The sequence below is a fragment of the Hemitrygon akajei genome, unplaced genomic scaffold (genome assembly GCF_048418815.1).
Source record: "Hemitrygon akajei unplaced genomic scaffold, sHemAka1.3 Scf000058, whole genome shotgun sequence".
Lineage (NCBI taxonomy): Eukaryota > Metazoa > Chordata > Chondrichthyes > Myliobatiformes > Dasyatidae > Hemitrygon > Hemitrygon akajei.
In genome coordinates, this window is record NW_027331944.1 from 5,623,150 (window position 1) to 5,650,504 (window position 27,355).

General features: G+C 45.6%; 1 protein-coding gene across 1 annotated transcript in view; it reads right to left on the reverse strand.

Moving 5' to 3' along the window:
• LOC140721627 (NACHT, LRR and PYD domains-containing protein 3-like) overlaps positions 1 to 27,033 on the reverse strand; it is a 48,864-nt gene extending 21,831 nt beyond the window's left edge. The window contains exons 1-5 of the mRNA XM_073036439.1: positions 26,922 to 27,033; positions 9,007 to 9,174; positions 6,611 to 6,706; positions 4,180 to 4,653; positions 2,520 to 2,686 (exon numbers count right to left, since the gene is read on the reverse strand). Coding sequence (XP_072892540.1) covers positions 2,520 to 2,686; positions 4,180 to 4,653; positions 6,611 to 6,620 — 651 coding nt within the window. The 5' untranslated portion in view covers positions 6,621 to 6,706; positions 9,007 to 9,174; positions 26,922 to 27,033. The remainder of the gene's footprint in view (positions 1 to 2,519; positions 2,687 to 4,179; positions 4,654 to 6,610; positions 6,707 to 9,006; positions 9,175 to 26,921) is intronic.
• Between the last annotated feature and the right edge of the window lie 322 nt (positions 27,034 to 27,355).

Genomic DNA, 27,355 nt, shown 5'->3' on the forward strand with positions numbered 1-27,355 from the left:
ATGCAGGCATGGGCTTCCTGATTAACTGAGGAATTATGAATTAATCATTGAATAGTCTTCAAGCAACATACACCTATGATGGAATTAAGGTAACTGAATATGGATGGGCTTAGGACATTGCTCTGAGAAATAAGAGAGGCAGCGTTTAAGGGTAAGCACAACATTGTGGGCCGAAGGGCCTGTACTGTGCTGTACTGTTCTATGTTCTATGTTCTGTGTCCCGGATTTGAATGATTGATCTCCTAGAACAGATATCAGTAGGGAATAATGGACAACAATTATGAAATAAATCAGCATAATTCCCTGATGGCCCACTGCACTGTAAAATAATCCCTCAGTTTCACTGCTACCAGGTCTGAGGAGTTAAAAGTTGTGAAAGAAATTTAACCAGTAAAGCAGACGTCTCCAGATGATGAATTTATAGATCAGCATCATATTTACAGATTACCTCTTGCCTTTGGATAATGCCTGTGTGATTCATTACAGACAGCGCCAATGAATCCCAACGAGAACAGAGTTACTCACGGGTGTAACACACTTGATTTTCTAATACCACTCATGGCTGAATAGGTCAGATCTAGGACAAGACAATCACTGTTTGTGAGCTCCAAGGAGAGTGACCTGAAATGGTGTGTCCCTGTCTCTCATTAGTCAGATATTCAGCAAGTTAGCAGTTTTTTTTTGTTTGCCCCTTCCCTTTCAGGAAATCCTATTGATCTTCTTCCCTTTCAGGACAACCTGTTGATTTTTTGGGATCATGAGATATCAGCTAGTCACCAGATTTATTTTATGTTTTGTGCTTTCTTCTGCCCTTTTAGATCAAACTATTGATGTTTGTGGTCATAAGGTATCAGCTTTGTGCGTGATCTTTCACATCTAATCAATCTCAGAGTTTTTCGAGGAAGTTACCAGGAAAGTTGATGAAGGCAAGGTTGCGGATATTGTCTACATGGACTTCAGCACGGTATTTGACAAGGTCCCGTATAGGAGGTCGGTCTAGAAGATTCAGTTGCTTAGCATTCAAGATAAAGTAGTAAACTGGATTAGACACTAACTTTTTCGAAAGAATCCGGAGTGTCACTATAGACTGTTGCATTTCTGATTGGCCCCTGTATCTCGTGCAGTGTTATGGGAATCGGTGCTGTGCTTGTTGTTGTCTGTCATCTATATCAATGATCTGGATGAAATTACGGTTAAGAGCATCAGCAAATTTGCTGTTGACTCCAACATTGGGAAGGAGCAGTTGACAAAGAGGTAGATTACAAGAGCTTGCAGTGAGGTCTGGACCAACCGGAGAATGGGTTTAAAAGGGGCCGATGCAATTTAATGCAGACAGGTGCACGATGTTGCACTTTGGATGGACCAATCAGGGTAGATCTTACACAGCGACCGGTAGAACAAAGTGATCTGGGAGTACAGGTACATAAGCCATTGAAAGTGGCAGCAAATGTTGATAGTCTCTGAAAGAAAGTTTCCTAGCACATTATCCTTGGTAATTGAAAATATCGTGTACCATGTATAAGACGTTGGAGAGGCCTAATTTGGATATTATGTGCAGTTCTGCACACCTACCTGCAGGACAGATGGAAATGTTTGAAAGAGTACAGAAAAAGCATTACAAGGATGTTACCTGGACTGGAAGACCTAAGTTATAAGAAAAGAGTGAACTGATTAGGACATTATTCATTGGAACATGAAAGACTGAGCGGAGATTTGATAGAAGTGTACACAATTACATTGGGATATAGATAGGATAAATGCAAGCAGGCATTTTGTACTGAGGTAAAGAGGTACTGCAACAAGAGGTTATCACCAAAGGGTGAAAGGTGAAAAGTTCAAAGGGTACAAAGGTGAAACCGGTTTACACAGAGGGTGGTGAGAGTGCAAAACTAGCTAGCAGGGCAAGTAGTGCAAGTGGTTAAGAGAATTCTGAACAGATGCTTGCGTAATGAGCGTATAGAGCGCCATGGCCCGGTGCAAGTCAATGGGAATAAGTAGATTCTGTAGTCTGGCATGGAATAGATGGGCCAAAAGGCCTGTTTCTGTACTATACTTTGCTGTGACTATGACAAGTCAGCCACACATTGTTTGGGAACTCACAGAGCCAAGACAAGCTGTGGTTAGCTGGTTTCCCTCCCTCAGGTACCGCAGTGAAGCCGGTTGGCCCAATTGACAGTTTAATACTCATCCTGGATTAATGAGATGAGGGGAAGCTACCCGACGGTTCAGCCAAGATTTGAAATTAGTTTCAGACCGAATGCCTTTTGGAAGTCCAGATATGCAGCCACTGCTCTTACTTCACACTGATAAATACAGCAGGTGATACAAGAAAAGGTGATGCTAAACCTGCAGTTCCCAGTGCTCCCCACCTTAACAACTGAAACCAGATCTGCGAGAGACAAGTCAGAGATCAAAGTCTCCATTCCCAAGTCGATCTCCTAAAACGTGCAGGAGATTAATGTTGATCACTATTCCCTCTGATACCAGCAGATCAGTGACAATACACGAACTGCACTCACCTCATTTTCTTCTCTACTGAAATGTCCCTCCTTTGTCAACATCCAACCCAGTCTCTCAACCTTTTCTTCAATTGCTTGTTTGAGTCTGTCCCTGTAGAACTTTGTCAGTTGGTACAGTCGATATTCCTCCCCCTGTGCCAGGAGGTCAGAGATTGTAAACTCTGGCTCTGTGAATATAAAAAGGAAAATGTAGGCTTGAACTCAGATATCCCTCGTCTCCACCGCTCTTACCCAACTCAACAAAAAACCGTGTCTTGAACCTGCCTCCAGATACAAAATTGGATTAATTCTCCATCACCAACACCATCACACTGAGCACGGAGTCCCCCTACGGCTGTGTGCACAGACCACTGCTGTTCACTCTGCTGACCCACGACTGTGCTGCAACACACAGCAAGAACGACGAGTCAGCTTACAGAGAGGAGGTGCAGCGGCTAACGGACTGGTGCAGAGCCAGCAAACTGTCTCTGAATGTGAACAAAACAAATTTCTTGGTGTTCATCTAGCGGAGAATCTCAGCTGGTCCCTCAACACCAGCTCCATAGCAAAGAAAGCCCAGCAGTGTCTCCACTTTCTGCGAAGGCTGAGGAAAGTCCATCTCCCACCCCCGATCCTCATCACATTCTACAGGGGTTGTATTGAGAGCATCCTGAGCAGCTGCATCACTGCCTGGTTCGGAAATTGCACCGTCTCGGATCGCAAGACCCTGCAGCGTATAGTGAGGTCAGCTGAGAAGACCATCGGGGTCTCTCTTCCCGCCATTACGGACATTTACACCACACGCTGCATCCGTAAAGCCAGCAGCATTATAAAGGATCCATGCACCCCTCATACAATCTCTTCTCCCTCCTGCCATCTGGGAAAATGCACCGAAGCATTCGGGATCTCACGGACAGACTATGTAACACTTTCTTCCCCCAAGCTGTCAGACTCCTCAGTACCCAGAGCCTGGCCTGACACCTTACTGCCCTATTGTCACGTATATTATTTATTGTAATGTCTGCACTGTTTTGTGCACTTTATGCAGTCCTAGATAGGTGTGTAGTTTAGTGCAGTTGTTGTGTGTTTTTTTTTCTTTTCCTCTGTTGTTTTTTACGTAGTTCAGTCTAGTTTTTGTAATGTGTCATGCAACACCATGGTCCTGAAAAACGACTCATTTTTACTGTGTACTGTATCAGCAGTTATGGTCGAAATGGCAATAAAAAAGTGACTTGACTTGACTTGAATCTAACACTTGCCTTAAAGCCTACCCAATAATGTTCTAGGCATTACGTAATAGAAGGACCACATTTAATATAAACCAGTCCATCCCCCATCCGACCCATTCACCTATTTAAATTTGGAAGGGCATAAATGTTGTGACTGTTGGTAATATTCGCTTCCCGGAGATACTCTCTCTATCCTGGCGAATACATTTCCCCTGATACACATCCCGGAAACACTTTCCTCATCTGGACAGCTGCATTTCCTCCAATTCACATCCTGGAAATCCTCAGAGCGGGTAGTACATTTCCTGTAGTGGGGTAATGGCTGCCCAGTGCACCACATGTACCACACCCACACATTTTCCCTCTCCTCTGACCAACCCTCCAACAAGGCCTCACCTTTACCCTCCACCCTGCCGCATTCTGTCAGCACATCACACTCATATTTCACTCACCCGCTCCTTCTTGGGGATTTGACCGTTCTGTGTTCAATGAGCTTCCGAGCTGACAGACAGTCGCCTCACTTGTGCCGGCACTGTCTCTGGGCTGACAGATAGTCACCTCCCTTGTGCTGGTTCCAGGGTCCTGATCGGTGTCTCTGACGTCACTGTCTCTGGGCTGACAGACAGTCGCCTCACTTGTGCTGGTTCCAGGGTCCTGATCGGTGTCTCTGACACCACTGTCTCTGGGCTGACAGGCAGTCGCCTCACTTGTGCCGGTTCCAGGCTCCGGATCAGTGTCTGTGACGTCACTGTCTCTGGGCTGAATTTGCTCTTCCTCCTCTGCGGCCAGACCGCATTCCATTGGGACATCGCTCTCAATCTGACCCTGCTTTGGTACCTTGCTTCCCGTGTCCAGATCATCTTCCCTCGATGATCTGCCTGTTAAAATCCTCTTCAGTCTTATCGCTGCTCGTTTCAATTTTCCACCTGAAATAAGTGATGAATTGCAGGTTATACGAGTATGATTTAGAGATGAGCAAAACTGATTCAGATTGCAATGGAGCCGATATTCTGGCTGACCAGATTTGGAGTGGAACTGTGCTGGTTAGTGTGAACCGTACATCCTGTCAGGTGATCATCCCGATAAGCCGGTGACTGGACATATTTACTCCCAGTAAAATAGCACGATCGGCACAGTAATACTAATCACAGCAGTTGAACGCACGGATGACCATGGGATCATAATGCACCGGTGTCCAGTGATACTGGGAAATATCACTGTGATTATCTTCCACAAGTTAAAATCTCCCTCGGTCACTAAATGTCCAGTAGTCTGTGTCACACAAAGACCAACAACGGGATCACACATTCTCCAGTTGCTTTGTCACACGAGGCGCTGGAGACTGGACAAGGGGACTGGAGTTGCTTTCTCCAGTCCCCTTGGTCACAGACTGACCATTTCCTTGAGACGCACATCGTCCGGTCCCCTGGGTCGCAGGCTGACCATTCCCTTGCGATCTATGCTGACCTCTCCCTTGGTTCCCAACTTATCCCACACCTGCTGATCATCATGTAACAACTATGCATGTCATTGGCAAAGTCTTGGTTATAGAGCTTTGTGTGTAGTTGCAGTTGCTAATCTATAGGATGGAGGTGATGAGGCTGGAAAGTGTGAAGTGAAGAATGAACACTACGGTACTGGGCTAGGGTGTTGTTTTTTGTGTTATATGGTTGGGCTGGGACAGCTTGCCCTGGAGCTCAGGAGCTTGAAGGGAAACCTTACACAGACACACACACATACAATAATCAGGGGTGCAGATAGGGTAGATGGTCACAGTCTTTTTCCCCGGGTAAGGGAGTCTGAGACTCGAGGGTAGAGATTTAAAAGGGACCAAAGGGGCATTTTTCCACGTGGTGGCTGATGGGTATAAAGTACAGGCATCCGGAGGAGGCCGCAAACACAAATAAAATTACAAAATTGAGAGCATGTGGGCAGGAAAAAGGGGAGAAGAAGTTTACGAGGGAAATTTGGGAAAACGGCAGGAAAATGGGACATTTAGATCAGCATGAATTATATGGGCCGAAGGACCCGTTTCCAGGCTGGAGCATCGTTTTTATTCCAGCTGGAGTCTCAGATTTGAGCACAATCACAATGTCTACAGGTGACAGAGACATTTGGTGATTGGTTATGCCGGGTTTCCCAGCCAAGATCCTGGGAATTTAAATTCAGGTAGAAGATCATATCAAGAGGGAAATATTTAGAACCTCAGGTTCACCATTTCTCCACAGCCCAGACATTCACTGGGGTGTTAAAACTCCGAAGCGGATCACAAATATATCTACAATGAGCTGCCTCCTGATCCTCAGCCATTCCCAGCACCGGCAATGATCTCCGCTCCGCTACAGAAAACAGATTTCGGTGACACCCCTCCTCCTTTGCGTAGCAGGCAAGAAACACCAGGGGGGAGTTGGTAGCTTTCCTTCCAAAACCTGAAATGCTGTGTAATCATAGAATCTCGGAAATCCCGGAAATGCTCCTATCATCTGCTTCTGAATTTTATAAGTGAAAGTTGAAGATCTTACACCTCAGGGTCTGTCTGGAGGTGAAACGGACCCTGGCCCTGAACATTCACATAAACGACAAGATCGCTGTCACATTCCTGTCTGTGTTTCACTCATGACCACCTGATTCAGGAGCCCCTGCTCCTTTCACTCAGCTGAAGCTTTGTATGATGAGCGGAGTGATTCGACCATTACTGGTGTCAGGTCCCTGCGCTGGAATTGTTGGGTTAATCAATTACTCAAGGCCGCTTTACCAGTGGGATAAATGACACTGCTTGATGAAACTTTTCTATGCACTGTTAACACCTTTGTCAGTTTTTTCATCGGAACTATTGTGTACAAACTCGACAAAAGTTTAATTCAAAGATCCCTGTGATCATACCTTTGTCCATTCTGAGTCTGAGTGGCGATTGTTGATTGTCGTCGTCTGATAACACTTTGATCGCTCTGCAGGACAGCTCCACCTGCTGGTGAGGCTCTAAATTTCACAACAAGCAGACAGTGAGTCAGAGAGTACGACTACTTTGCAAATATGACAGTATTTCCATCCCCTGCAGCATTTGGCATGGGGACCAAACATTCCCTGTTAGTAACCACTTCCACACCATATCTGTCCACTGATACCTGGCGCATCTACTGACAGAGTCACAGAGCAATAAAATCCTAATTCAGAGCGTTCAACCCAATGAGACAATGCCAACCACAGTGCCCACTGAGATGGTCACAATTTCCTGTGATGGGGCCATCTCCCTTCTGGCCTCTTCACTCCATCTACACACCCCAACTGCTTTTTGAATTATGCAACTGCACCTGGCTCATCCACTTCCTCTGGCTGTTTCCTCCACATGATCCCCAACATCTGCATGAATCCGCTGCTGATCAGATTGGCTTTGCAATCTCTTTACCAGCATTTAGATCCCCCTATGGCTACGATAATCTTCTCTATGAACAGAACTACTGATGTTGTGCATTCTGCGAACTTACCAGTCAAGTAATCATTGTGCAACCGCATCCAAAGACCATGGAGCGGCTGATAATACAGAATCTGAGGCCACAAACCAGGCACGCCCAGGATCCTCTTCAGTTTGCGTATAAGGAGAAGGTGGGAGTGGAGGATGCTATCACGTATTTGCTGCACAAATCACTCTCTCACCTAGATGGGGCCAGTTGTGCTGTGAGGATTACATTTCTTGACTTCTCTAGTGCCTTTAACACCATCCAGCCCAAGATCTTAAGGCACAAACTAACGGAGATGGGAGTAGACTCTCACATGGTGAGTTGGATAGTGGACTACTTGACAGATAGACCTCAGTATGTGCGGTTGGGAGACTGTAGGTCTGACACGGTGGTCAGCAGCACAGGTGCGCCGCAGGGAACCGTACTCTCTCCGGTCCTGTTCACCCTGTACACATCAGACTTCCAATATAACTCGGAGTCCTGCCATGTGCAGAAGTTCGCTGATGACACGGCCATAGTGGGGTGTGTCAGGAATGGACAGGAGGAAGAGTATAGGAAACTGATACAGGACTTTGTGATATGGTGCAACTCAAACTACCTGCGTCTCAATATCACCAAGACCAAGGAGATGGTGGTGGACTTTAGGAGATCTAGGCCTCATATGGAGCCAGTGATCATTAATGGAGAATGTGTGGAGCAGGTTAAGACCTACAAGTATCTGGGAGTACAGTTAGACGAGAAGCTAGACTGGACTGCCAACACAGATGCCTTGTGCAGGAAGGCACAGAGTCGACTGTACTTCCTTAGAAGGTTGGCGTCATTCAATGTCTGTAATGAGATGCTGAAAATGTTCTATAGGTCAGTTGTGGAGAGCGCCCTCTTCTTTGTGGTGGCGTGTTGGGGAGGAAGCATTAAGAAGAGGGACGCCTCACGTCTTAATAAGCTGGTAAGGAAGGCGGGCTCTGTCGTGGGCAAAGTACAGGAGAGTTTAACATCGGTAGCTGAGCGAAGGGCGCTGAGTAGGCTACGGTCAATTATGGAAAACTCTGAACATCCTCTACATAGCACCATCCAGAGACAGAGAAGCAGTTTCAGCGACAGGTTACTATCGATGCAATGCTCCTCAGACAGGATGAAGAGGTCAATACTCCCCAATGCCATTAGGCTTTACAATTCAACCGCCAGGACTTAAGAACTTTTTAAAAGCTATTATTAATGCTTTTTGAGATAGTGATTTAGATGCATATCATATTTTTTTACTGAGTTAAGTATTGTATGTAATTAGTTTTGCTACAACAAGTGTATGGGACATTGGAAAAAAGTTGAATTTCCCCATGGGGATGAATAAAGTATCTATCTATCTATCTATCTATCTAAATCATTGCTATAAAATTACAAATGTCAAAGGTCCCAACTTGTAGCCTCATGGCACACCGTTAATTACTCGCCTCCATTGCGAGGAGAAATCTTCAACCACCACTCTTTTCTTGCTACCTTGAAGCAAATTCTACTATCACTACAATACGACACACTTGGAGCTTCTAAGAAAGGGATGAAATTGTCAACGCATTTTAAAATGATTATAACGTAACAAGGAAACATCAGAACTGACCAAAAGCTACTTCAGATGATGCAGGACCTTCAAATGAGCAAAGACTCAGAGAATGTGAGTGACTGTAAAGAGCTGGGCTTCTGAAAGCACATTACCAGACCTGGAGTGATTGCAACTTGGTCTGACCGAGGCATTCCACCTAATTTGTACCTTCCTTTGTAAAGATATGCAATGTTTACAGGACCAGTGTTCGAGTGAATGAGACTCACCAAACTTTCTCCTGACTGAATCAGTGAAAACTCTGAGTCAGAGGGTTCTCTTCAGTTGGTACTCTCAGTCCTCGAGCTGGTTCACTTGTCGCTGTTCCCTCGTTCTCATTCGTAGCTTCTTTCCAGCTGTGGGCTTTTCTTCCAATAAATCTCTCACCGCAGGTCTAACTTTAACCAGAGAGATAATGAAGCACATTAACAATACAAAGGAGAAAAAAATATTTCTGCTCAATTTTTTCAAAAGCGAATCTCACTGAAATTTAAACGCTGAAGACAAATAAAAGAATCTCATGGAACAAATCTGTAATTGTCCCTCACACGTCACAAATCCTGATACGGGATATGAAGGACTCATCATTCAGTCATGATAAGATATCAGAGCAGAATGAAGTGATTCAGTCCATCGAGTCTCCTCCATCATTCAATCATGGTTGATTTTTTTTTCGCCCCAATGCCATATTCCTGCGTCCTCTTATAAAGTGCTGGAAACTCGGTACAGCAGATTGCATCTGTGGAACAAGACACTGTGGAAGACCCAGTATCAGAACTGGGATTATCCAAGATGATGCGTGATATGCTGAACGCTTAATTGCGCAATTTGGCCCAGATCTCATCCTTGCTCATACCTATAATGGGGGAGGTACTACACACAGTGTTCTGAAAATATAGTAAAAGTGATTATCGGGGCATTAATAGTGATCTTTCGAGAAACGAAAACGAAAAGCTCTTGAATTTATAGTAAATGGACCGTCTAGTTATTCGCTGCTCAGAATTAGTTCTGTATTGTTAAGCACCTGAGCATCATTGCCTCACAGTACGCTCCCACGGACAAGGCGACATTATTATTAATTTTTCTTGCGTTATTCATTACTATTTCCTGGATACCAGAGAGGCTCCCGGTGAAACTGTTTTGTCCACTCTATTGACTTTTAACATCTCCTCTATAACAGGAAGCACGATAATGTACCATATTCAATCGTGATTAATATGCATAGAATGTAACGTGGTTCGGTCTCCAATGTTCCCTCTAATTACTATTTTTGCAGCTACATGGATCAACTATTGCTCTGAGCCGGAAATTTTCACACGGACTGAGAAAAGCACAACATCGTAGATGTGTCCTCTTTTGTAAAATGCATCTATGAATATTTTAGGATAAAGACAGACAAGAGAAAAAAAATCCTTTTGATTTTAATTACTAATTAAAGGACAGGATATAAATGCAGTACAACAAAGAAAAACGTTCAGGTTTCATAAACGTTTGTCCGGCAGTGTTTAATTCCATCTGCGCTGCAACAAAGGCTCCGTTCGTGGGAGCATTTTGGTTAGGCAGACTGAAGGCTAACAATTACACCAGTGCCCAAGAAGAGCTGTGTGAGTTGCATTAATGATTATCGTCCATAGCAATAACAGTTACCGTGAGGAAATGCTTTGAAAGGTTTGCGATGGCTAGAATTAGCTCTTCTCTCAGCAAGGACCTGGGCCCACTGTAATTTACCTGTATCCACAATAGGTCACAATGCAATCTCATCGGCTCCTCACGCGGCTTTGGATTACCTTGACAATATGAATACTTACATCAGAATGCTGTTTCTCAACCAGAGCTCAGCGTGTAATGCAATTATTCCTACAGTTCTGATCAAAAGGCTCGAACCGCTGGCCTTTCTACCTCCCTCTGCAACCGGATCCTCAATTTCCTCAACAGAAAACCACAATCTGTGCGGTTTGGATGTAACGCCTGCACATCACCATCGATACTGGTGCGCCTCAAGGATATGTGCTTTGCCCACTGCCCTACTCTCTCTGCACCCATGGCTGTGCGGTTTGGCACTGCTCAAATGCCAGTGACAAATTTGCTAATGACACCACTATTGTTGGCAGATTTTCAGATGGTGAGTAGAAGGCAAACAGGAGCGAGATATATCACCTGGATGAGTGGTGTTGCAGCAACAAACTTGCACTCAATATCGGTAAGACCAATGTTCTAATTGTGGACTTCTGAATGGGTAAAATGAGGTCACACACACACAACAATCATCATTGTTTGGTCAGCAGTGGAAAGAGTGAGCAACTTCATGTCCCTGTGTGTCAGCATCTCTGAGGATCTATCCAGGGCCCAGCATATCGATGCAGTTACAAAGAATGCACGGCAGCCGTTATATTTCATTAGGAGTTTGATGGGATTTGGGATGTGACCAAAGACTAGCGGATTTCTACAGTTGTACCGTAAAAATTGTTCTAACTGTCTGCACGTTGCTTCATATGGTAAGGTGGGGGAAGTGATGAAGCTAATGCACAGGATCGAAATACTCTGAGGAAAGTTGTCAATTCAGTCAGCTCCATCATGGGCAGTAGCCTCCGTAGCATCCAGGACATCGTCATGGAGCGATGCCTCAAAATGGCGGCATCAGTCATTAGGGATCTGCTTCACCAAGGAGATGCCCTCTTCTCATTGGTATCACTAGGAAGGTGGTACAGGAGATTGAAGGCACACACTCAACTCGTTAGGAACCACTTCCTTCCCTCTGCCATCCCATTTCTGAATTGACATGGAACTCATGAACCTACTTCACTGAATTCATTTTTACAATAATTGTTTAACTTTTAGTAACAGATATTTACTGTAATGCAGTTTTTTCTCTATTATTATATATTGCATTGTACTGCTGCCACAAAGCCAACAACATTCACTACGTATGCCTGTGATATGACACATCCTCCTGATGACTCTTCGGGGATTAATTCCGATTGAGTCCATCGGGCTGAAGATCCACTTCCCGTGTTCTTCTCTGTTCCCCAATAACAAACTGTCCAGCTGGACGGCCAAAGATCACATCCTTATCCCTGGGACAATAACAGCCATCGTGAGCCAGTAATGCCACTGCTCCACTTGTCAGCGATGGGAAACCATCTTTATCGTTTCACTTTCCAGAGAGCCGGACTCTGGGCATTGCCGATTTGGGGCTGTGTTCACAGGGATATCAGAGGCTTTTTGAAACAGACTCGTTCCCACTGCCCTGAGAGGACACTTGCAGTGTGGATGGTCCTGCAGCAGCCCTGGGGTCATCAGATCCTAGACTCAGACAATGGGCAACAGCACAGCTACACAAAGTCTCTACACACCCTCCCCCATTTCCTAACTTTTATGGTTCGTTTCTCCCCAGAGCAGTGAAAGTATGATGTGCAAGAATGTTGTTGGTCAGTTATCAGACTGGAACAACATGACACTTACTGCTCTGGGAGAGAGAACAGTTAATTTACTGAATTAAAAATATATAGTTCAGTACAATGTAGCAAGACATTTGGCAGAGTCCCACCTGGGAGATTAGTCAAGAAGGTTTGGCATTCAGAATGAGGTGGTAAATTGGTTTGGACATTGGTTTTGCGGGAGAAGCCAGTAAGTGGTGGAAGATGGTTTGGCTCTCTGACTGGAGACCAGTGACTCGTGGGGTGCAGTGGGGGTCGGTGCTAGGTTCATTGTTGCTTATCATCTCAGTCAACGTTCTGGATGATTTAATTACTGCAATAGTTGTTTCTTGTTCAACAGTAGGTTATTTGCCGTGGTCCGTACTTACTAACTTAGTTTACAGTAACTCTGTAGTCAGAGCTTTTCTTGTGCACAGACCAGGCAGAAATTGGCCACTCAGCCCATCGAGCCTGCTGCCCCACACAGTGAAATCATGGTGTTCGCTCTGCAATGCCGCCTGTCGCTTTCTGTAACTGGTCACCCCACCCCCAATGTTTGTTAAGTATCGAGACCTTGAACAGAATCAACGTCTTTTCTTTTAAAGGACGTTGAGGAAATCAGCTCGAAACACCAACAATAAACACAGTCATGATAAAAACGACATGCATTCATCTGAAGTCACAAGTTTTAGAAACAGAAGCCATGTTGACTAAACATCTTTTTGCACACTTGCTTTGGAATCGTAACCCCTGATTCAGGAACTGTTTTTAACCTTGACATGAATTGTGGAGAATCTCAACCGTGCAGACAGGATAACGCAAGAACACAAATACCACGACCGCCAGAAGAGACAAAATAGAGCGAATAACTTCTTCCAATACACACAAAATGCCGGAAGAGCTCAGCAGGCCAGGCAGCATCTGGGAAAGGAGTCTTGCCGAAGGGTTTCGGCCCAAAACGTCATCTGTTCACTCTTTTCCTAGATGCTGTCTGGCCTGCTGAGTTTCTCCAACATTTTGTGTGTGTTGCTCCAGCATCTGCAAATGTTCTCTTGTTTGCAAGTAACTTCTTGATCACTGGTCCAAAACACGGGTAACATGTCAACTGGAAGTAAAGATCAGAAATATAGAACAGAAGCTGAATTCACCTTAATTCACTAAGAACGTTTAGTCTCCCTGTGGGTATATTTTCAAGTCGTTTTCTTCTAGTTTTACACCAGACCATCAGATGAGGGTCATTTAGTAACTATGGGGGAGGGGCCGATGTTGCTGCTCTGTGAGACTCACAGTGCAATTTTCTGTGTGCAAGCTGCTGCCTGTCTGCAGGGCAAATTCTGACACGCAGGCATTCCTCGGAGCAGGGAGCGGCTTCTCTGCTGAAAACAAACAAACTGTGGCAACCCAATTACTAGCACACTCGAACCGGCTGACAATTAGCCAGAGCCAGAGACAAAGGTAGATAGCCTCAAGGAGTTTCAGTTATGTGCCTCTCGAAGTATCGAGTGGGGGAGACAGGCTTTAAAGCAAGACTGTGTTTTTGAAATAAACTTTTTCTGTGGCTGCAGTTTATCGACTCCGTGTCGTAATTTCAGTGCTGCGCGTAGCACCCCGCTACAATACTACTTCAACATTTCGCGCTCACCTTCAACTGTGAAGAAAGCCAATTTAACACTGAATTTAAATATTTCTGTAACAGGAAAAAACATTAAAACACCAATGATATAGAAAAGAAAGTTCACCAGTGTCTGCAATCTGAATGTCTACTTATTACAATTGCTATTAGATGTTGAGAGTTTCCAGTAGTTTATTTTACTTCAAACACCCAATATCTGTAGTTTTAATATCTATATATTTGCTACTTAATTAAATGAATCGATCTGTGGCATAGTCCATGGCGATGTTTCGAATGCCAATATCTTACAGTAGTTCTGTATTCTCAATAGTTTTTCCTGTGTATGTGAGTGAGTGTGTGTCAGGGAGGGCGAAGAGGGAGAGAGACTCTTTCACTGCCCTGTGGGGACAGTTCGCATATCACTGCAGAAAGGTTTTTCTACAGCATCTCAGTAGAAACCAACTGGAGAATGTTTGTAGTTGAAGGTAATTGTTTATTTTAATTCATTTGGTCAATAATTAATTTGTCAATTTGAAGATTTCAGAGTTCCTTTCTCCCACTGACTTCCCTCCCGAGCCCGACAAAAGCCAAACCCCATTGTAAATGCTCCCTGGTTCTGAAGAATCGGAGACAACACTTAGTGATGTTGAAACCGGACGGAGTTCAGTGAGGTGCCGGGTGAGCGTTGTGCTCACCATACACAGAGATGTCAGTCTGAGCCGCTACACCCGAGGTTATTCGGTTATATAGTGTCTGTCGCTCATTACAAAACACTCGCTTTCCTTCCCGCGCTGTCCTCCCACTTGCCCCCTCCCCGCTGCGCTCTTCTCCCACCCCCCGTCCACTTTTCCTCCCACCCTCTCCTTCCCCACCTACCCCAAGCTCTCTCCATCCTCCTCCCGTGCTCTACTCATCCCATGCTGAACTCTCCTTCCTCTTTCCCCACACCCTTCCCCGCTCTCTCATGCCTTCATCCCTCTCCATCTCTCCTTCTTTTTCCTGCCCAGCTACCGCCTGTCTATCCCCGTCTAATAATGTAGACTGTCATCTGCATGGGAGAATGTTCAAACATCAGAGGTGCAGAGGGAATCAGGTGTACTCGGGTCTGACTCCTGGAAGGTTAATTTATAGGTTGAGTCTGTGATAAAGAAGGCAAGTGCAATGTTGTCATTTATTTTAAGGGGAATAGAATATAAAAGCAAGGAGAAAATTCTGAGTCTTTATGAGACATTAACCAGGCCATATTTCAAGTGTCATCAACAGTTTTGGACGCAATATCTCAGAAAGCATGTGTTGTCGTTGTTGAGTGACCGCAGGAGGTTCATGAGGATGATTCCAGCAATGAAGGGGTTCACATACGAGGAGCATGTGGCAGCTTTGGGTCTGTACTCACTGGAATTTAGAAAAATGCTGGGGAATCTCATTGACACCTACTGACTGTTAAAAGGACTGGCTGGGGTGAATGTGGAAAGGATGGGTCCTGTGGTGAAGGCATCCAAATCTGGGGGTTGCAGCCTTAAAATTGAGGGGCGACCATTTAGAAAAGATTAAAGAAGAATTTGGTTTAGCCAGAGAGTAGTGAATCTGTCACAGACTGCAGTGGAGGACAATCCGTGGGTGTATTTAAGGCAAAAGTTGATTGTCTCCTGATCATTCAGAACATCAAAGGATATGGCAAGAAGGTAGATGTATAGGGTTGAGTGGGATCGGGGATCAGCCATCATGGAATATCGGAGCTGAATTGATAGGCTGAATTCTGCTCCTGTGTCTCATGGTCCGGTGACTGTCACAAACTGATTTTTTAAGGAATCATGAAAAGAATGTTTTAGAAACAAATATAGACAATGTGAGTCTGAAGGAAGAAATGATAAAATTCCAGAAACTCACAGCAAGCAGAGCATCAACTGTAATTGGTAACGTTGTGGTTTCCAAATCATCGGTAGTGTTCTTTATATCAGCTTTCACATTCATTGACCCTCCCTGCAGCAGAAATAGTTAAGCAGACTAATAATGTGAATGTTTTCAAACCCAAATGAGAGGGAAACTTCAAACCAGTTGGATATGGTTTTAGCAGAAAGGCCTGAAGTTCTGCTTTAAGAAGAACTGCCTATGGTTCTGTGGAATGTGCAGGGCCAGACAGCTGCTTCCACCAGACCCTGAGCTTGGAATCTCCCAGAAAAACAACCCGTACCTTTTCCCAGTACTCTTTCAACCTTATTTATTTCTCTTCTATAGATAGATGACCAAAACTGCAGTCAATACTCCAAATTCAAACTCAGCAATGTCTTATTCCTTTTATTCCACCGCACTCTTTAGTGCGCTATCGTTTACTGTGTAAGACCTACATAGTGCAACACTTTGCACTTACCTGCATCTGCAATCTGCAGCTGTGCCAGAGCCCACTGTAACCTATGATAACTTGCCTCTCTGCCAACTACACCCCTGATCTTGCTGTCATATGGAAATGTGCTTATCAAGTTAAACACATTATCATAGATGACAAACAGCAATGGCCCAACTACCATTTCTGTGGCTCTCCACCGGTCATAAACCCCCAATCAGGGAGACAATCATCTACTATCATTGTCAGCCTTCGCCCAAAGCTCCACTGTCTATGCCAATTTACTTCCTTACGTTGAACGTGGAGAAAATAAATTTTCTTTACCAAAATCCCTCTGTCCCTTTCTCTCTAATCATATTCCCTCCTGCTGTCTCCCCATTGTGTCCCATCATCTACCCCCCGTCTACCTACTCCACTGACTCACCTTCATCTTAGTTGCTCCCTGTCCACCTCATAGACCTGTTATGAGTGATGAATAGACCTGATGGACAATGGGGTACAGAGTTAACCATTCCCCTCCTGAGAAACACAAACTATTACTGTTGCTATGCTGACCATGAGAAAGAGAGACGGAAAAACGAGCAAGAACATCGATGACAGATAAGAGAGAGGGGGAAATTGCTGATTAACCATATTGTGACTCCTTTTTGAATTATTTACTGTTTCACTGCAAAGACAATAGTTTGCTCATAAACATTCCTCAGTGGATTGAAGGAGTGGCCTTATTTGATGGACACAGTCATTCAGGAGTGATGGATAGCTGAGTCCCTGTGAGTAGGGATAAAAGACAGGTCTGGAGAGACACCCTCCAGACACACCAGTGGACACTGATTGAGTGTTGGAACCCACAAGAAAGGTGGGGGCTTCGAAGACCGAACCAGGAGGTCGGTCATTAAGGCAATCAGTGTTAACGCAGGGCCGGTGGGGACTTGTGTGTGTGTCCACTCATGCCAGAGTGACGAGTCCACCACAGAAGAACGGTCTAGCAGAAGGACGGAGAGGTCATAACTGAATGACCACCCCGATACGACGGATTGAGAAAGCAAAGGAAGGTTTGCTTGACTGTAGCTGTTACATCTCGCTCTCTCTCTCTCTCTCTCTCTCCAACCATTACAATACAACAACTATAAGTACATCAGCACTCATGAACTGAACTGAACTTTATACTTTTCTATGACAATTTATTTACCCCTAGACATCAATAGAGCTTGTTTATTATTGATTATTATTATTATTCCTACACTTTTAGGTTATTACTGCTAACTGGTTTTATATGTATATTTGCATTATTGATATGGTTTTGCTTATTTTTATTAATAAACACCTTTAGTATAGTACCACCAGACTCCAACAAATTCTTCTTTCTCTGCTGGTTAGACACCCAGTTACGGGGTACGTAACAGACCCTCGCCCTGACTTTTTCCCCTCTCCCTGCTCAACCTCTCTCTCTCTCCACCTCATTCTGCCCCTCACCTTTACCCTTACATCAATAATATTTTAAGGGTTATTGGCAATTTTGGGAAAGATGCACTTTTCATACACTGTGTCGTGTCTTTGTATTAAGGAATGTTACAGTTGGGAATGGCATGGATCTTTTTTTAAAGTATCGTGAAAAAATAAAACAACTGCAGATAATGAGAGTTTGAAGTAAAAAAAATTAAATTCTGCAAACTCACAGCAAACAGGACAGCAACTGTAACTGGTAATGTAGCTGGTTCAAGCCCATCGGCAGTGTCGTTTATGACATGTTACAGGTTCCTTGCAAACTATTAACAGTTTAGCACATTTGCATATGCAGAAATAGTTAAACAGAACACGGAAGTGACTTTGTTTATGTGATCGAGAGTGAAATGTCAAACCAGTTTGAATTGGTTTCAGTAGAAAGGCTGCTCCCTGTTCTGAGGAATATGCAGGCAGCTGTTTAAACACAAACCCTGAGCTCCAAGTCTCACACAAAAGCAACCTGCACCTTCCAAATCAAACAATGATATTGCCTCTTCCTTTCCAGTTCCACTGAAGGGTCTCGGCCCGAAACGTTCCCGTTGTATTCAGTTCCATACATACTGCCCGGACCTGCTGAGTTACTCCAGCATTTTGTCTTTCCCTGGTTACGAAATATCCGTGACAGGGAGCGTGTGGGCAGTTTAAACACATCCAGGCTGTTGAGTATTCTTGGGGAATTAAGGTGTGAATTATTCAAGTCTGATATTAATTTCGGATCTTTACTCAAACTTTTGTCTGTGATCAAGCAGTCATGGTTAGAGAGTCATATCGAAACAGAACACAGTACAGGTGCATTGTCTGAGCCATTTAAACCACCTGTTCCCACCCACCTGCACGGTAGCCATATTCCCCCATCTGTGGCGACCCACTTCCTAGCGCACTCGAACCGGCTCACAAATAGCCAGCGCGCCGGCACAAAGGCCAGTCCCAAAAGGGCACCAGGTCTGCTTCACCAACAAAGGGAAAAGCCTGCGCGGGACAGTGAGTACGTGCCCCCTACAGCATCCGCGCCCGGGGAGGGCGGGATCAGGGAGGCTTTAAAGCGAGGCTGTGAAGTTCAAATAAAATCTTCTTCTTTAACTGCAGTTTACCGACTCAGTGTCGTTATTTTAGCGCTGCGTGTAGCACACCGCTACAATTGGTGACCCCGACGGTCCAAACGATATTTGGACCGGAGATGGACGATGCCTCCTCTGTTCATGCGGTTTCGTTGAAACTGCCAAGCTTCTGGACGCTGCGACCTCACCTCTGGTTCCAGCAAGCAGAAGCCCAATTCCACGTTCGGCAGATAACCTCAGAGGACACACGTTACTACTACGTGGTGAGCTCCCTCGACCAGGAGACAGCCGCCCAGGTTGAGGAGTTCATACAGTCGCCCCCGGAGGATGGCAAATACACGGACTTCAAAGCCCTACTCATAAGGACTTTCGGACTCTCACGGCGCGAGCAGGCTGCCCGCTTACTGCACCTGGATGGCTTGGGAGACAGACCTCCATCAGCTTTAATGAATGAGATGTTGTCTCTGGCCGGCGGACACACACCCTGCCTCATGTTTGAGCAGGCATTCCTGGAGCAGCTGCCCGAGGACATACGCCTGCTGCTGTCCGACGCGGATTTCAGCGACCCCCGGAAGGTGGCAGCCCGGGCGGACTTGCTGTGGAACGCCAAGAAGGTGAGTGGGGCATCCGTCGCACAGATCACCAGGCCACACTCCCAGCAGCAGACCAGACCAGGCCCGGCCGCAGAGCCCGCTAACCCCAGTGGCAGGGGTGAGGAGCCCAACAAATGGTGCTTCTACCACCAGCGGTGGGGCGCAGAAGTCCGCCGCTGTAGCCTGCCCTGCAAGTTCCCGGGAAACGCCAGGGCCAGCCGCCGCTGATGGCTACGGCGGCTGGCCATCGGGATAGCCTCCTGTATGTGTGGGACAAGAGGTCGGGACGCCGTTTTTTGGTCAACACCGGTGCCGAGATCAGCGTCTTACCTCCGACGAGTTACGACACCCGCAGTAGGGCACCGGGTCCCCCCCAAGGGCCGTGAACGGCAGCACAGTTAGGACCTACGGCACCCGTACGGTGCAGCTACAGTTCGGCTCCAGCCGGTTCACGTGGGTCTTCACACTGGCCGCCGTAGCCCAACCGCTTCTGGGTGTGGATTTTTTGCGGTCTCACAGCCTACTGGTCGACCTGCCGAGGCAGAGACTGGTCCACGCCGAGACCTTTCAGACGTTCTCCCTGGGTGCAGCCGTTGTCAGCCCCTCACCTCGACTCCATCACGCTGTCTGACAACGACTTCACCAGGGTCCTGGCGGATTTCCCATCGGTTCTGAAATCGTGCTCGCATGTACCACTTCTGTTGGCAGCTCGTTCCACATTCTCTCGACCCTCTGATTGAAGACTTATCCACTCATGTCCCACTAAAACTTTTCATCTTTCACCCATGATGCATGATCTCTGGTTGTCGTTTCACCCAACTTCAATGGAAAAGACCTGCTTGCATTTACCTATCTATACCCATCTTCATATTGCACTGCTCTATCAAATCTCCTCTCAATGTTGTAGCATTTCAAGGATTAAAGTCCAAAACTATCCTGTAGGTAGGTGACCAAAACTACACACAATACTCTAAATTTGGACTCACCGATGTCATATACAACTTCAAAATAACATCCCATCTCCTGTAGTCAATAATTTAATTGATGAAGGTCACTATGCCAAAAGCATTTATTAAGTACCCTATCTGCCTGTGGCACTGCTTTCAATGAATTATGGACCTCTATTCCCAGATCCTTTTGTTCCACCGCAACGTTAGTGCTCTACTGTTTACTGTGTAAGACCTACCATAGCACAACACTTCACACTTGCCTGCATTAAATTCCATTTGCCATTTTCAGCTCAGTATTTCCAGCTGTTCCAGAGCCCTGTAACCTATGATAGATAATTTGCCTCTCTGTCAACTACACCCCTAATCTTGGTGTCACATGTAAAGGTGCTTATCAAGTTAAAAACATTACCATCCCAATCATTGATATAGATGACAAACAGCAACGAACCCTACGATTAATGGAGACAATCATCTACCATCATAGTCCACCTTCTAATGGAGACAATCATCTACCATCACAGTCCACCTTCTAATGGAGACAATCATCTACCATCACAGTCCACCTTCTGAGACAATCATCTACCATCACAGTCCACCTTCTAATGGAGACAATCATCTGCCATCACAGTCCACCTTCTGATGGAGACAATCATCTACCATCACAGTCCACCTTCTAATGGAGACAATCATCTACCATCACAGTCCACCTTCTAATGAAGACAATCATCCACCATCACAGTCCACCTTCTGAGACAATCATCTACCATCACAGTCCACCTTCTGATGGAGACAATCATCTACCATCACAGTCCACCTTCTAATGGAGACAATCATCTACCATCACAGTCCACCTTCTGAGACAATCATCTACCATCACAGTCCACCTTCTGATGGAGACAATCATCTACCATCACAGTCCACCTTCTGATGGAGACAATCATCTACCATCACAGTCCACCTTCTAATGGAGACAATCATCTACCATCACAGTCCACCTTCTAATGGAGACAATCATCTATCATCACAGTCCACCTTCTGATGGAGACAATCATCTACCATCACAGTCCACCTTCTAATGGAGACAATCATCTACCATCACAGTCCACCTTCTGATGGAGACAATCATCTACCATCACAGTCCACCTTCTAATGGAGACAATCATCTACCATCACAGTCCACCTGCTAATGAAGACAATCATCCACCATCACAGTCCACCTTCTGAGACAATCATCTACCATCACAGTCCACCTTCTGATGGAGACAATCATCTACCATCACAGTCCACCTTCTAATGGAGACAATCATCTACCATCACAGTCCACCTTCTGAGACAATCATCTACCATCACAGTCCACCTTCTGATGGAGACAATCATCTACCATCACAGTCCACCTTCTGATGGAGACAATCATCTACCATCACAGTCCACCTTCTAATGGAGACAATCATCTACCATCACAGTCCACCTTCTGATGGAGACAATCATCTATCATCACAGTCCACCTTCTGATGGAGACAATCATCTACCATCACAGTCCACATTCTAATGGAGACAATCATCTACCATCACAGTCCACCTTCTAATGGAGACAATCATGTATCATCACAGTCCACCTTCTGATGGAGACAATCATCTACCATCACAGTCCACCTTCTGATGGAGACAATCATCTACCATCACAGTCCACCTTCTGATGGAGACAATCATCTACCATCACAGTCCACCTTCTAATGGAGACAATCATCTACCATCACAGTCCACCTTCTAATGGAGACAATCATGTATCATCACAGTCCACCTTCTGATGGAGACAATCATCTACCATCACAGTCCACCTTCTGATGGAGACAATCATCTACCATCACAGTCCACCTTCTGATGGAGACAATCATCTACCATCACAGTCCACCTTCTAATGGAGACAATCATCTACCATCACAGTCCACCTTCTAATGGAGACAATCATCTACCATCACAGTCCACCTTCTAATGGAGACAATCATCTACCATCACAGTCCACCTTCTAATGGAGACAATCATCTATCATCACAGTCCACCTTCTGATCGAGACAATCATCTACCATCACAGTCCACCTTCTAATGGAGACAATCATCTACCATCACAGTCCACCTTCTAATGGAGACAATCATCTACCATCACAGTCCACCTTCTGAGACAATCATCTACCATCACAGTCCACCTTCTGATGGAGACAATCATCTACCATCACAGTCCACCTTCTGATGGAGACAATCATCTACCATCACAGTCCACCTTCTAATGGAGACAATCATCTACCATCACAGTCCACCTTCTAATGGAGACAATCATCTATCATCACAGTCCACCTTCTGATGGAGACAATCATCTACCATCACAGTCCACCTTCTAATGGAGACAATCATCTACCATCACAGTCCACCTTCTAATGGAGACAATCATCTATCATCACAGTCCACCTTCTGATGGAGACAATCATCTACCATCACAGTCCACCTTCTGATGGAGACAATCATCTACCATCACAGTCCACCTTCTGATGGAGACAATCATCTACCATCACAGTCCACCTTCTGATGGAGACAATCATCTACCATCACAGTCCACCTTCTAATGGAGACAATCATCTACCATCACAGTCCACCTTCTAATGGAGACAATCATCTACCATCACAGTCCACCTTCTAATGGAGACAATCATCTACCATCACAGTCCACCTTCTGATGGAGACAATCATCTACCATCACAGTCCACCTTCTAATGGAGACAATCATCTACCATCACCGTCCACCTTCTCCCAAAATGCCATTGTCTACTCCAATTTACTTCCTTACGTTCAACGTGATGCAAATGAATTTTCTTGACCAACCTCCCATGCAGGATTGTTAAATGCTTGCAAAAGACCATGTGAACAACATACACTTCATTGCCTTTATCTACTTTCCTGGTAACATACCCCATAACCTCATCAAAAAAAAAATTGTGTTTGTTGTCAGGAGTAAACAAAGTCATGCTGACTGTTCCAAGTCAGTCTTGTCTTTTCAAATACTTATATATGCAGTGCTTCTAATACTGATGTCAGAAGCACTGGTCTATAGTTTGCTGGTTTATTTTTTTAAGCCTTTCTTCAACAGCAGGTCTATATAACCCATGTCAGTATGGGGAGCGGGATTTTACACCATATTCCAGGTACAATCTCAACAAAACGCAAGTAATTGTTAATGTCATTTCACTCTTACACCCAATAACTCTTACAATAAATACAATGTACCTTTCACCTCCCTCTCTACCCACTGCACTTAAACTCTCCATTTTAACACACTCAGGATTTCAGTTTCTCCTACAGAAGTGGGTGATCTCACATTTCCCACACTGGACTCCAGTGACCTGTTGTTCCCACTCACTCCTTTTGCCTCCATTACCCCAAAACCTCTCAACAAGAGACACAGAACATAGAACAGTACAGCACAGTGCTCAGTCTATTCAATTAATGAAATGGCCAACTAAACTAATCCCATCTGCCAGAACAATGTCCATATCCTTCCATTTTCCTCACATTCAAGTGCTGATCTAAATATCTCTTAAAAGTTCCAATGTATCTGCCACTACCATCACCCCAGGCAGCACAGACTGGATGGAGGTTGAACGAGATGGTTGATATAGATCATTGAGATGATAGGATACAGACTGGACAGAGGTTGAACAAGATGGTTGATATATATCATTGAGGTGGTGGGATACAGACTGGACAGAGATTGAACAAGATGGTTGACATATATCATTGAGGTGGTGGGATACAGACTGGACAGAGATTGAACAAGATGTTGATATATATCATTGAGATGATGGGATACAGACTGGACAGAGATTGAACAAGATGGTTGATATATATCATTGAGGTGGTGGGATACAGACTGGACAGAGATTGAACAAGATGGTTGACATATATCATTGAGGTGGTGGGATACAGACTGGACAGAGATTGAACAAGATGTTGATATATATCATTGAGGTGGTGGGATACAGACTGGACAGAGGTTGAACAAGATGGTTGATATATATCATTGAGGTGGTGGGATACAGACTGGACAGAGGTTGAACAAGATGGTTGATTGGTTGATATATATCATTGAGGTGGTGGGATACAGACTGGACAGAGGTTGAACAAGATGGTTGATATATATCATTGAGGTGGTGGGATACAGGCTGGACAGAGGTTGAACAAGATGTTGATATATATCATTGAGGTGGTGGGATACAGGCTGGACAGAGGTTGAACAAGATGTTGATATATATCATTGAGGTGGTGGGATACAGGCTGGACAGAGGTTGAACAAGATGTTGATATATATCATTGAGGTGGTGGGATACAGGCTGGACAGAGGTTGAACAAGATGGGTGGGGAATGAGCAGATGGAATCAGCTGGGAGAAGGGATCAAGGACGATCACTGATGGTCCTCAGGAGGAGGGGTTGGTCAACAGCCCGCCCCCTGCATTTCTAATGAGCAGCACTGTTTATTGTTCTTGTGTTAAAATGCTTTTGTGGGATTAGGATGGGATGTTCCAGTTCATTTATTGTTACCTTTTAGCTTGGATTATACAGTTACTTGCTTGTGTATTTCTGGGTCACACTAACTGTAACCAGGGTGTATGATGGTCACCTCCCGTCTGTATGAGACTGGTTGGGTCGTGCTGGCCGGTCTATTTTGTGTTTATCACGATAAAACTGTTATTGAGTTTAATGAGCTGCCTCATCTGTCGTTATGGACCAAATGCTCACCACAATACTACTGTATAAAAGATCTGAAAATAACAAAGCTAGAACAAACCATAAGAACTTTGGAATATACACTTTGCCCATCAGCAAATTTTATCAATGCATCATAAAAAGTTTCCCATCCGGATACTCCACGCATTGGTACGGCGACTGCTTTGCCCATGGCTGCAAGGAACTGCAGAGTTACAGACACAGATCAGCTCATCACAGAAACCAGTCTCCCCTACGTGAACTCCTTCTGGACTTCCCACTCCCTCGGTAAAATGAAAGATCCCCACAACCTGGGGCATTCTCCTTTCTCACCCACCCCGATTAGGGAGAAGATACGTATCACCAGGATTAAAAGTGGCTTATCTGAAGTGAAAGCGTTTTTGAGAAGTTCCAGGAAGCGAGGCGAAGTCGACAGTTCGGGGAGTTAACGGGACTCATTGGCCAATATTAGATTTCTCCAACAAATCCACGTCAGCACAAAATGGTCACTTGGACTCCGCCGGCCAAAAATCACTGCATTCTGCGGACTGTGAGCATGCGCGATGCGATGCTCACATCGACAGAGCCGGGGCGGGGCCTCGGGAAAAACCCGCAGCCTGCAGATCTGCGGCAGAATAAGAGCGGAATACAGGATACCGTGACCGGTGGGCGCGTCTCCCCGACAACAAACCGGCTTCATAGGACATAGGAGCAGAATTAGGCCGTTTGGCCCATCGAGTCTACTCCGGCGTTCAATCAGGGTGACCCTTTTCCCCCTCCTCAGCCTTCTCATCGTAACCACTCAAGAACCTAGTAAATACCCCCACAGCTCCCTCTGCTAATTCCACACATTCACCACACTCTGGCTACAGAAATGTCTCCGAATCTCTGTTTTAAATAGGCGCCCCTTTGCCCTGAGGCTGATTCGCCATTTTAATTGTGTGAAGATTGACCGCCTGGGTTGCTGGTTCGCAGGGAGAGATCAGTGAAGTGTGTCCGTCTTAGAGGGGCCCAGAGAGTTGGAAAATGAGTAAATGGCCGACAGTTCGGGAAGTTAACGAGACTCACTGCCCAACATCAGGGCTGCCGACTCGACACTGGCCTCAGTACTCACCGATGGGAAACTGATTTCTCCCCGGGGGGGAGGGGGCGAGGACCCTTTCCCTGCCACTCCCGATCCCCCAGACGATCCGCTTCAACAACGAACGGGATAAAAAACAAACCACCCCCCATCCGGTTTATAAAGCTCCAACAGAAAATCCCGACTTTTGAACTCAGTGCTTCAACTAATAAAGACAACCACGCCATTTGCCTTCTTAACCACCCGATCAATCTGTGCAGTCTCTTTCAGGGAGTCTAAAATCCCTCTGATCATCAACACTGTTCAGGGTTTTGCATTTAACAGTGTACTGTCTCATACATTCGACCAACCGAGCTGCCAAGATGATCATCACTAATCAAATCTCACTGAGATTTCTCAGGTCCTGTTGAATTTATTGCCAAGTTCACAAGTACGGGAAGGTACAGGGACAGAGAAACACTGACTTGTGGCAGCATCACAGGCAAGTACATTCAGATAACACACGGAACACAAATTGTACAATTTTCTGTCAGTAACAAGATAGAAACATGTTTTACTTCATCCTGCTAACAGGACCAGAACAACAGGGGCTGAGCGGCGGCTCATCTCAGACGGTTCGGTGTGAAGGTCTCACAACCCGGACCGACCCCGGCAGATTCTGTGAAGGAAGCGAGGCGAGGCCGCCAGTTCGGGAAAGTTCATCCCCTCCCCCTTCAGGTTTCACCGATCACCTTGTGTTTCTCTCTCCCTCCCCCACCCCCACCCCCAGTTCTCCAGTTCGGGAAAGTTAATGGCCTAACATCAGACCTCCCCGCTCCGGACCTGCGTCAATACTCACCGAAAGGAAATTCTTGGTGTCGCCCCACAGAGAATGATCCGTCCCCGGCTCCCCGCCCCAAGGGGCGAGGGTGAGGACCCGATCCCGATCCCGATCCCACCGCCGTCCCGCTTCAACAAAGAACGAAAAACAACACCGCCCTTCCCGGACTGAGCATGCGCGATGTTGCCAGCGCGTCACCAGGTAAGTGGGCGGGGCCTCGGAACCTGCCTGTCCAGGTGGACCCATTGTCTCAGACTGCTCCTGCTCCACCGAACATGCGCGATGTCGCCAGCGCGTCACCAGGTAAGTGGGCGGGGCCTCGGAACCTGCCTGTCCAGGTGGACCCATTGTCTCAGATTGCTCCTGCCCCACAGAACTCATTTCTGCATACCTTGATACCTTGAACCTGCCTGTCCAGGTAGACCCATTGTCTCAAATTGCTCCTGCCCCAC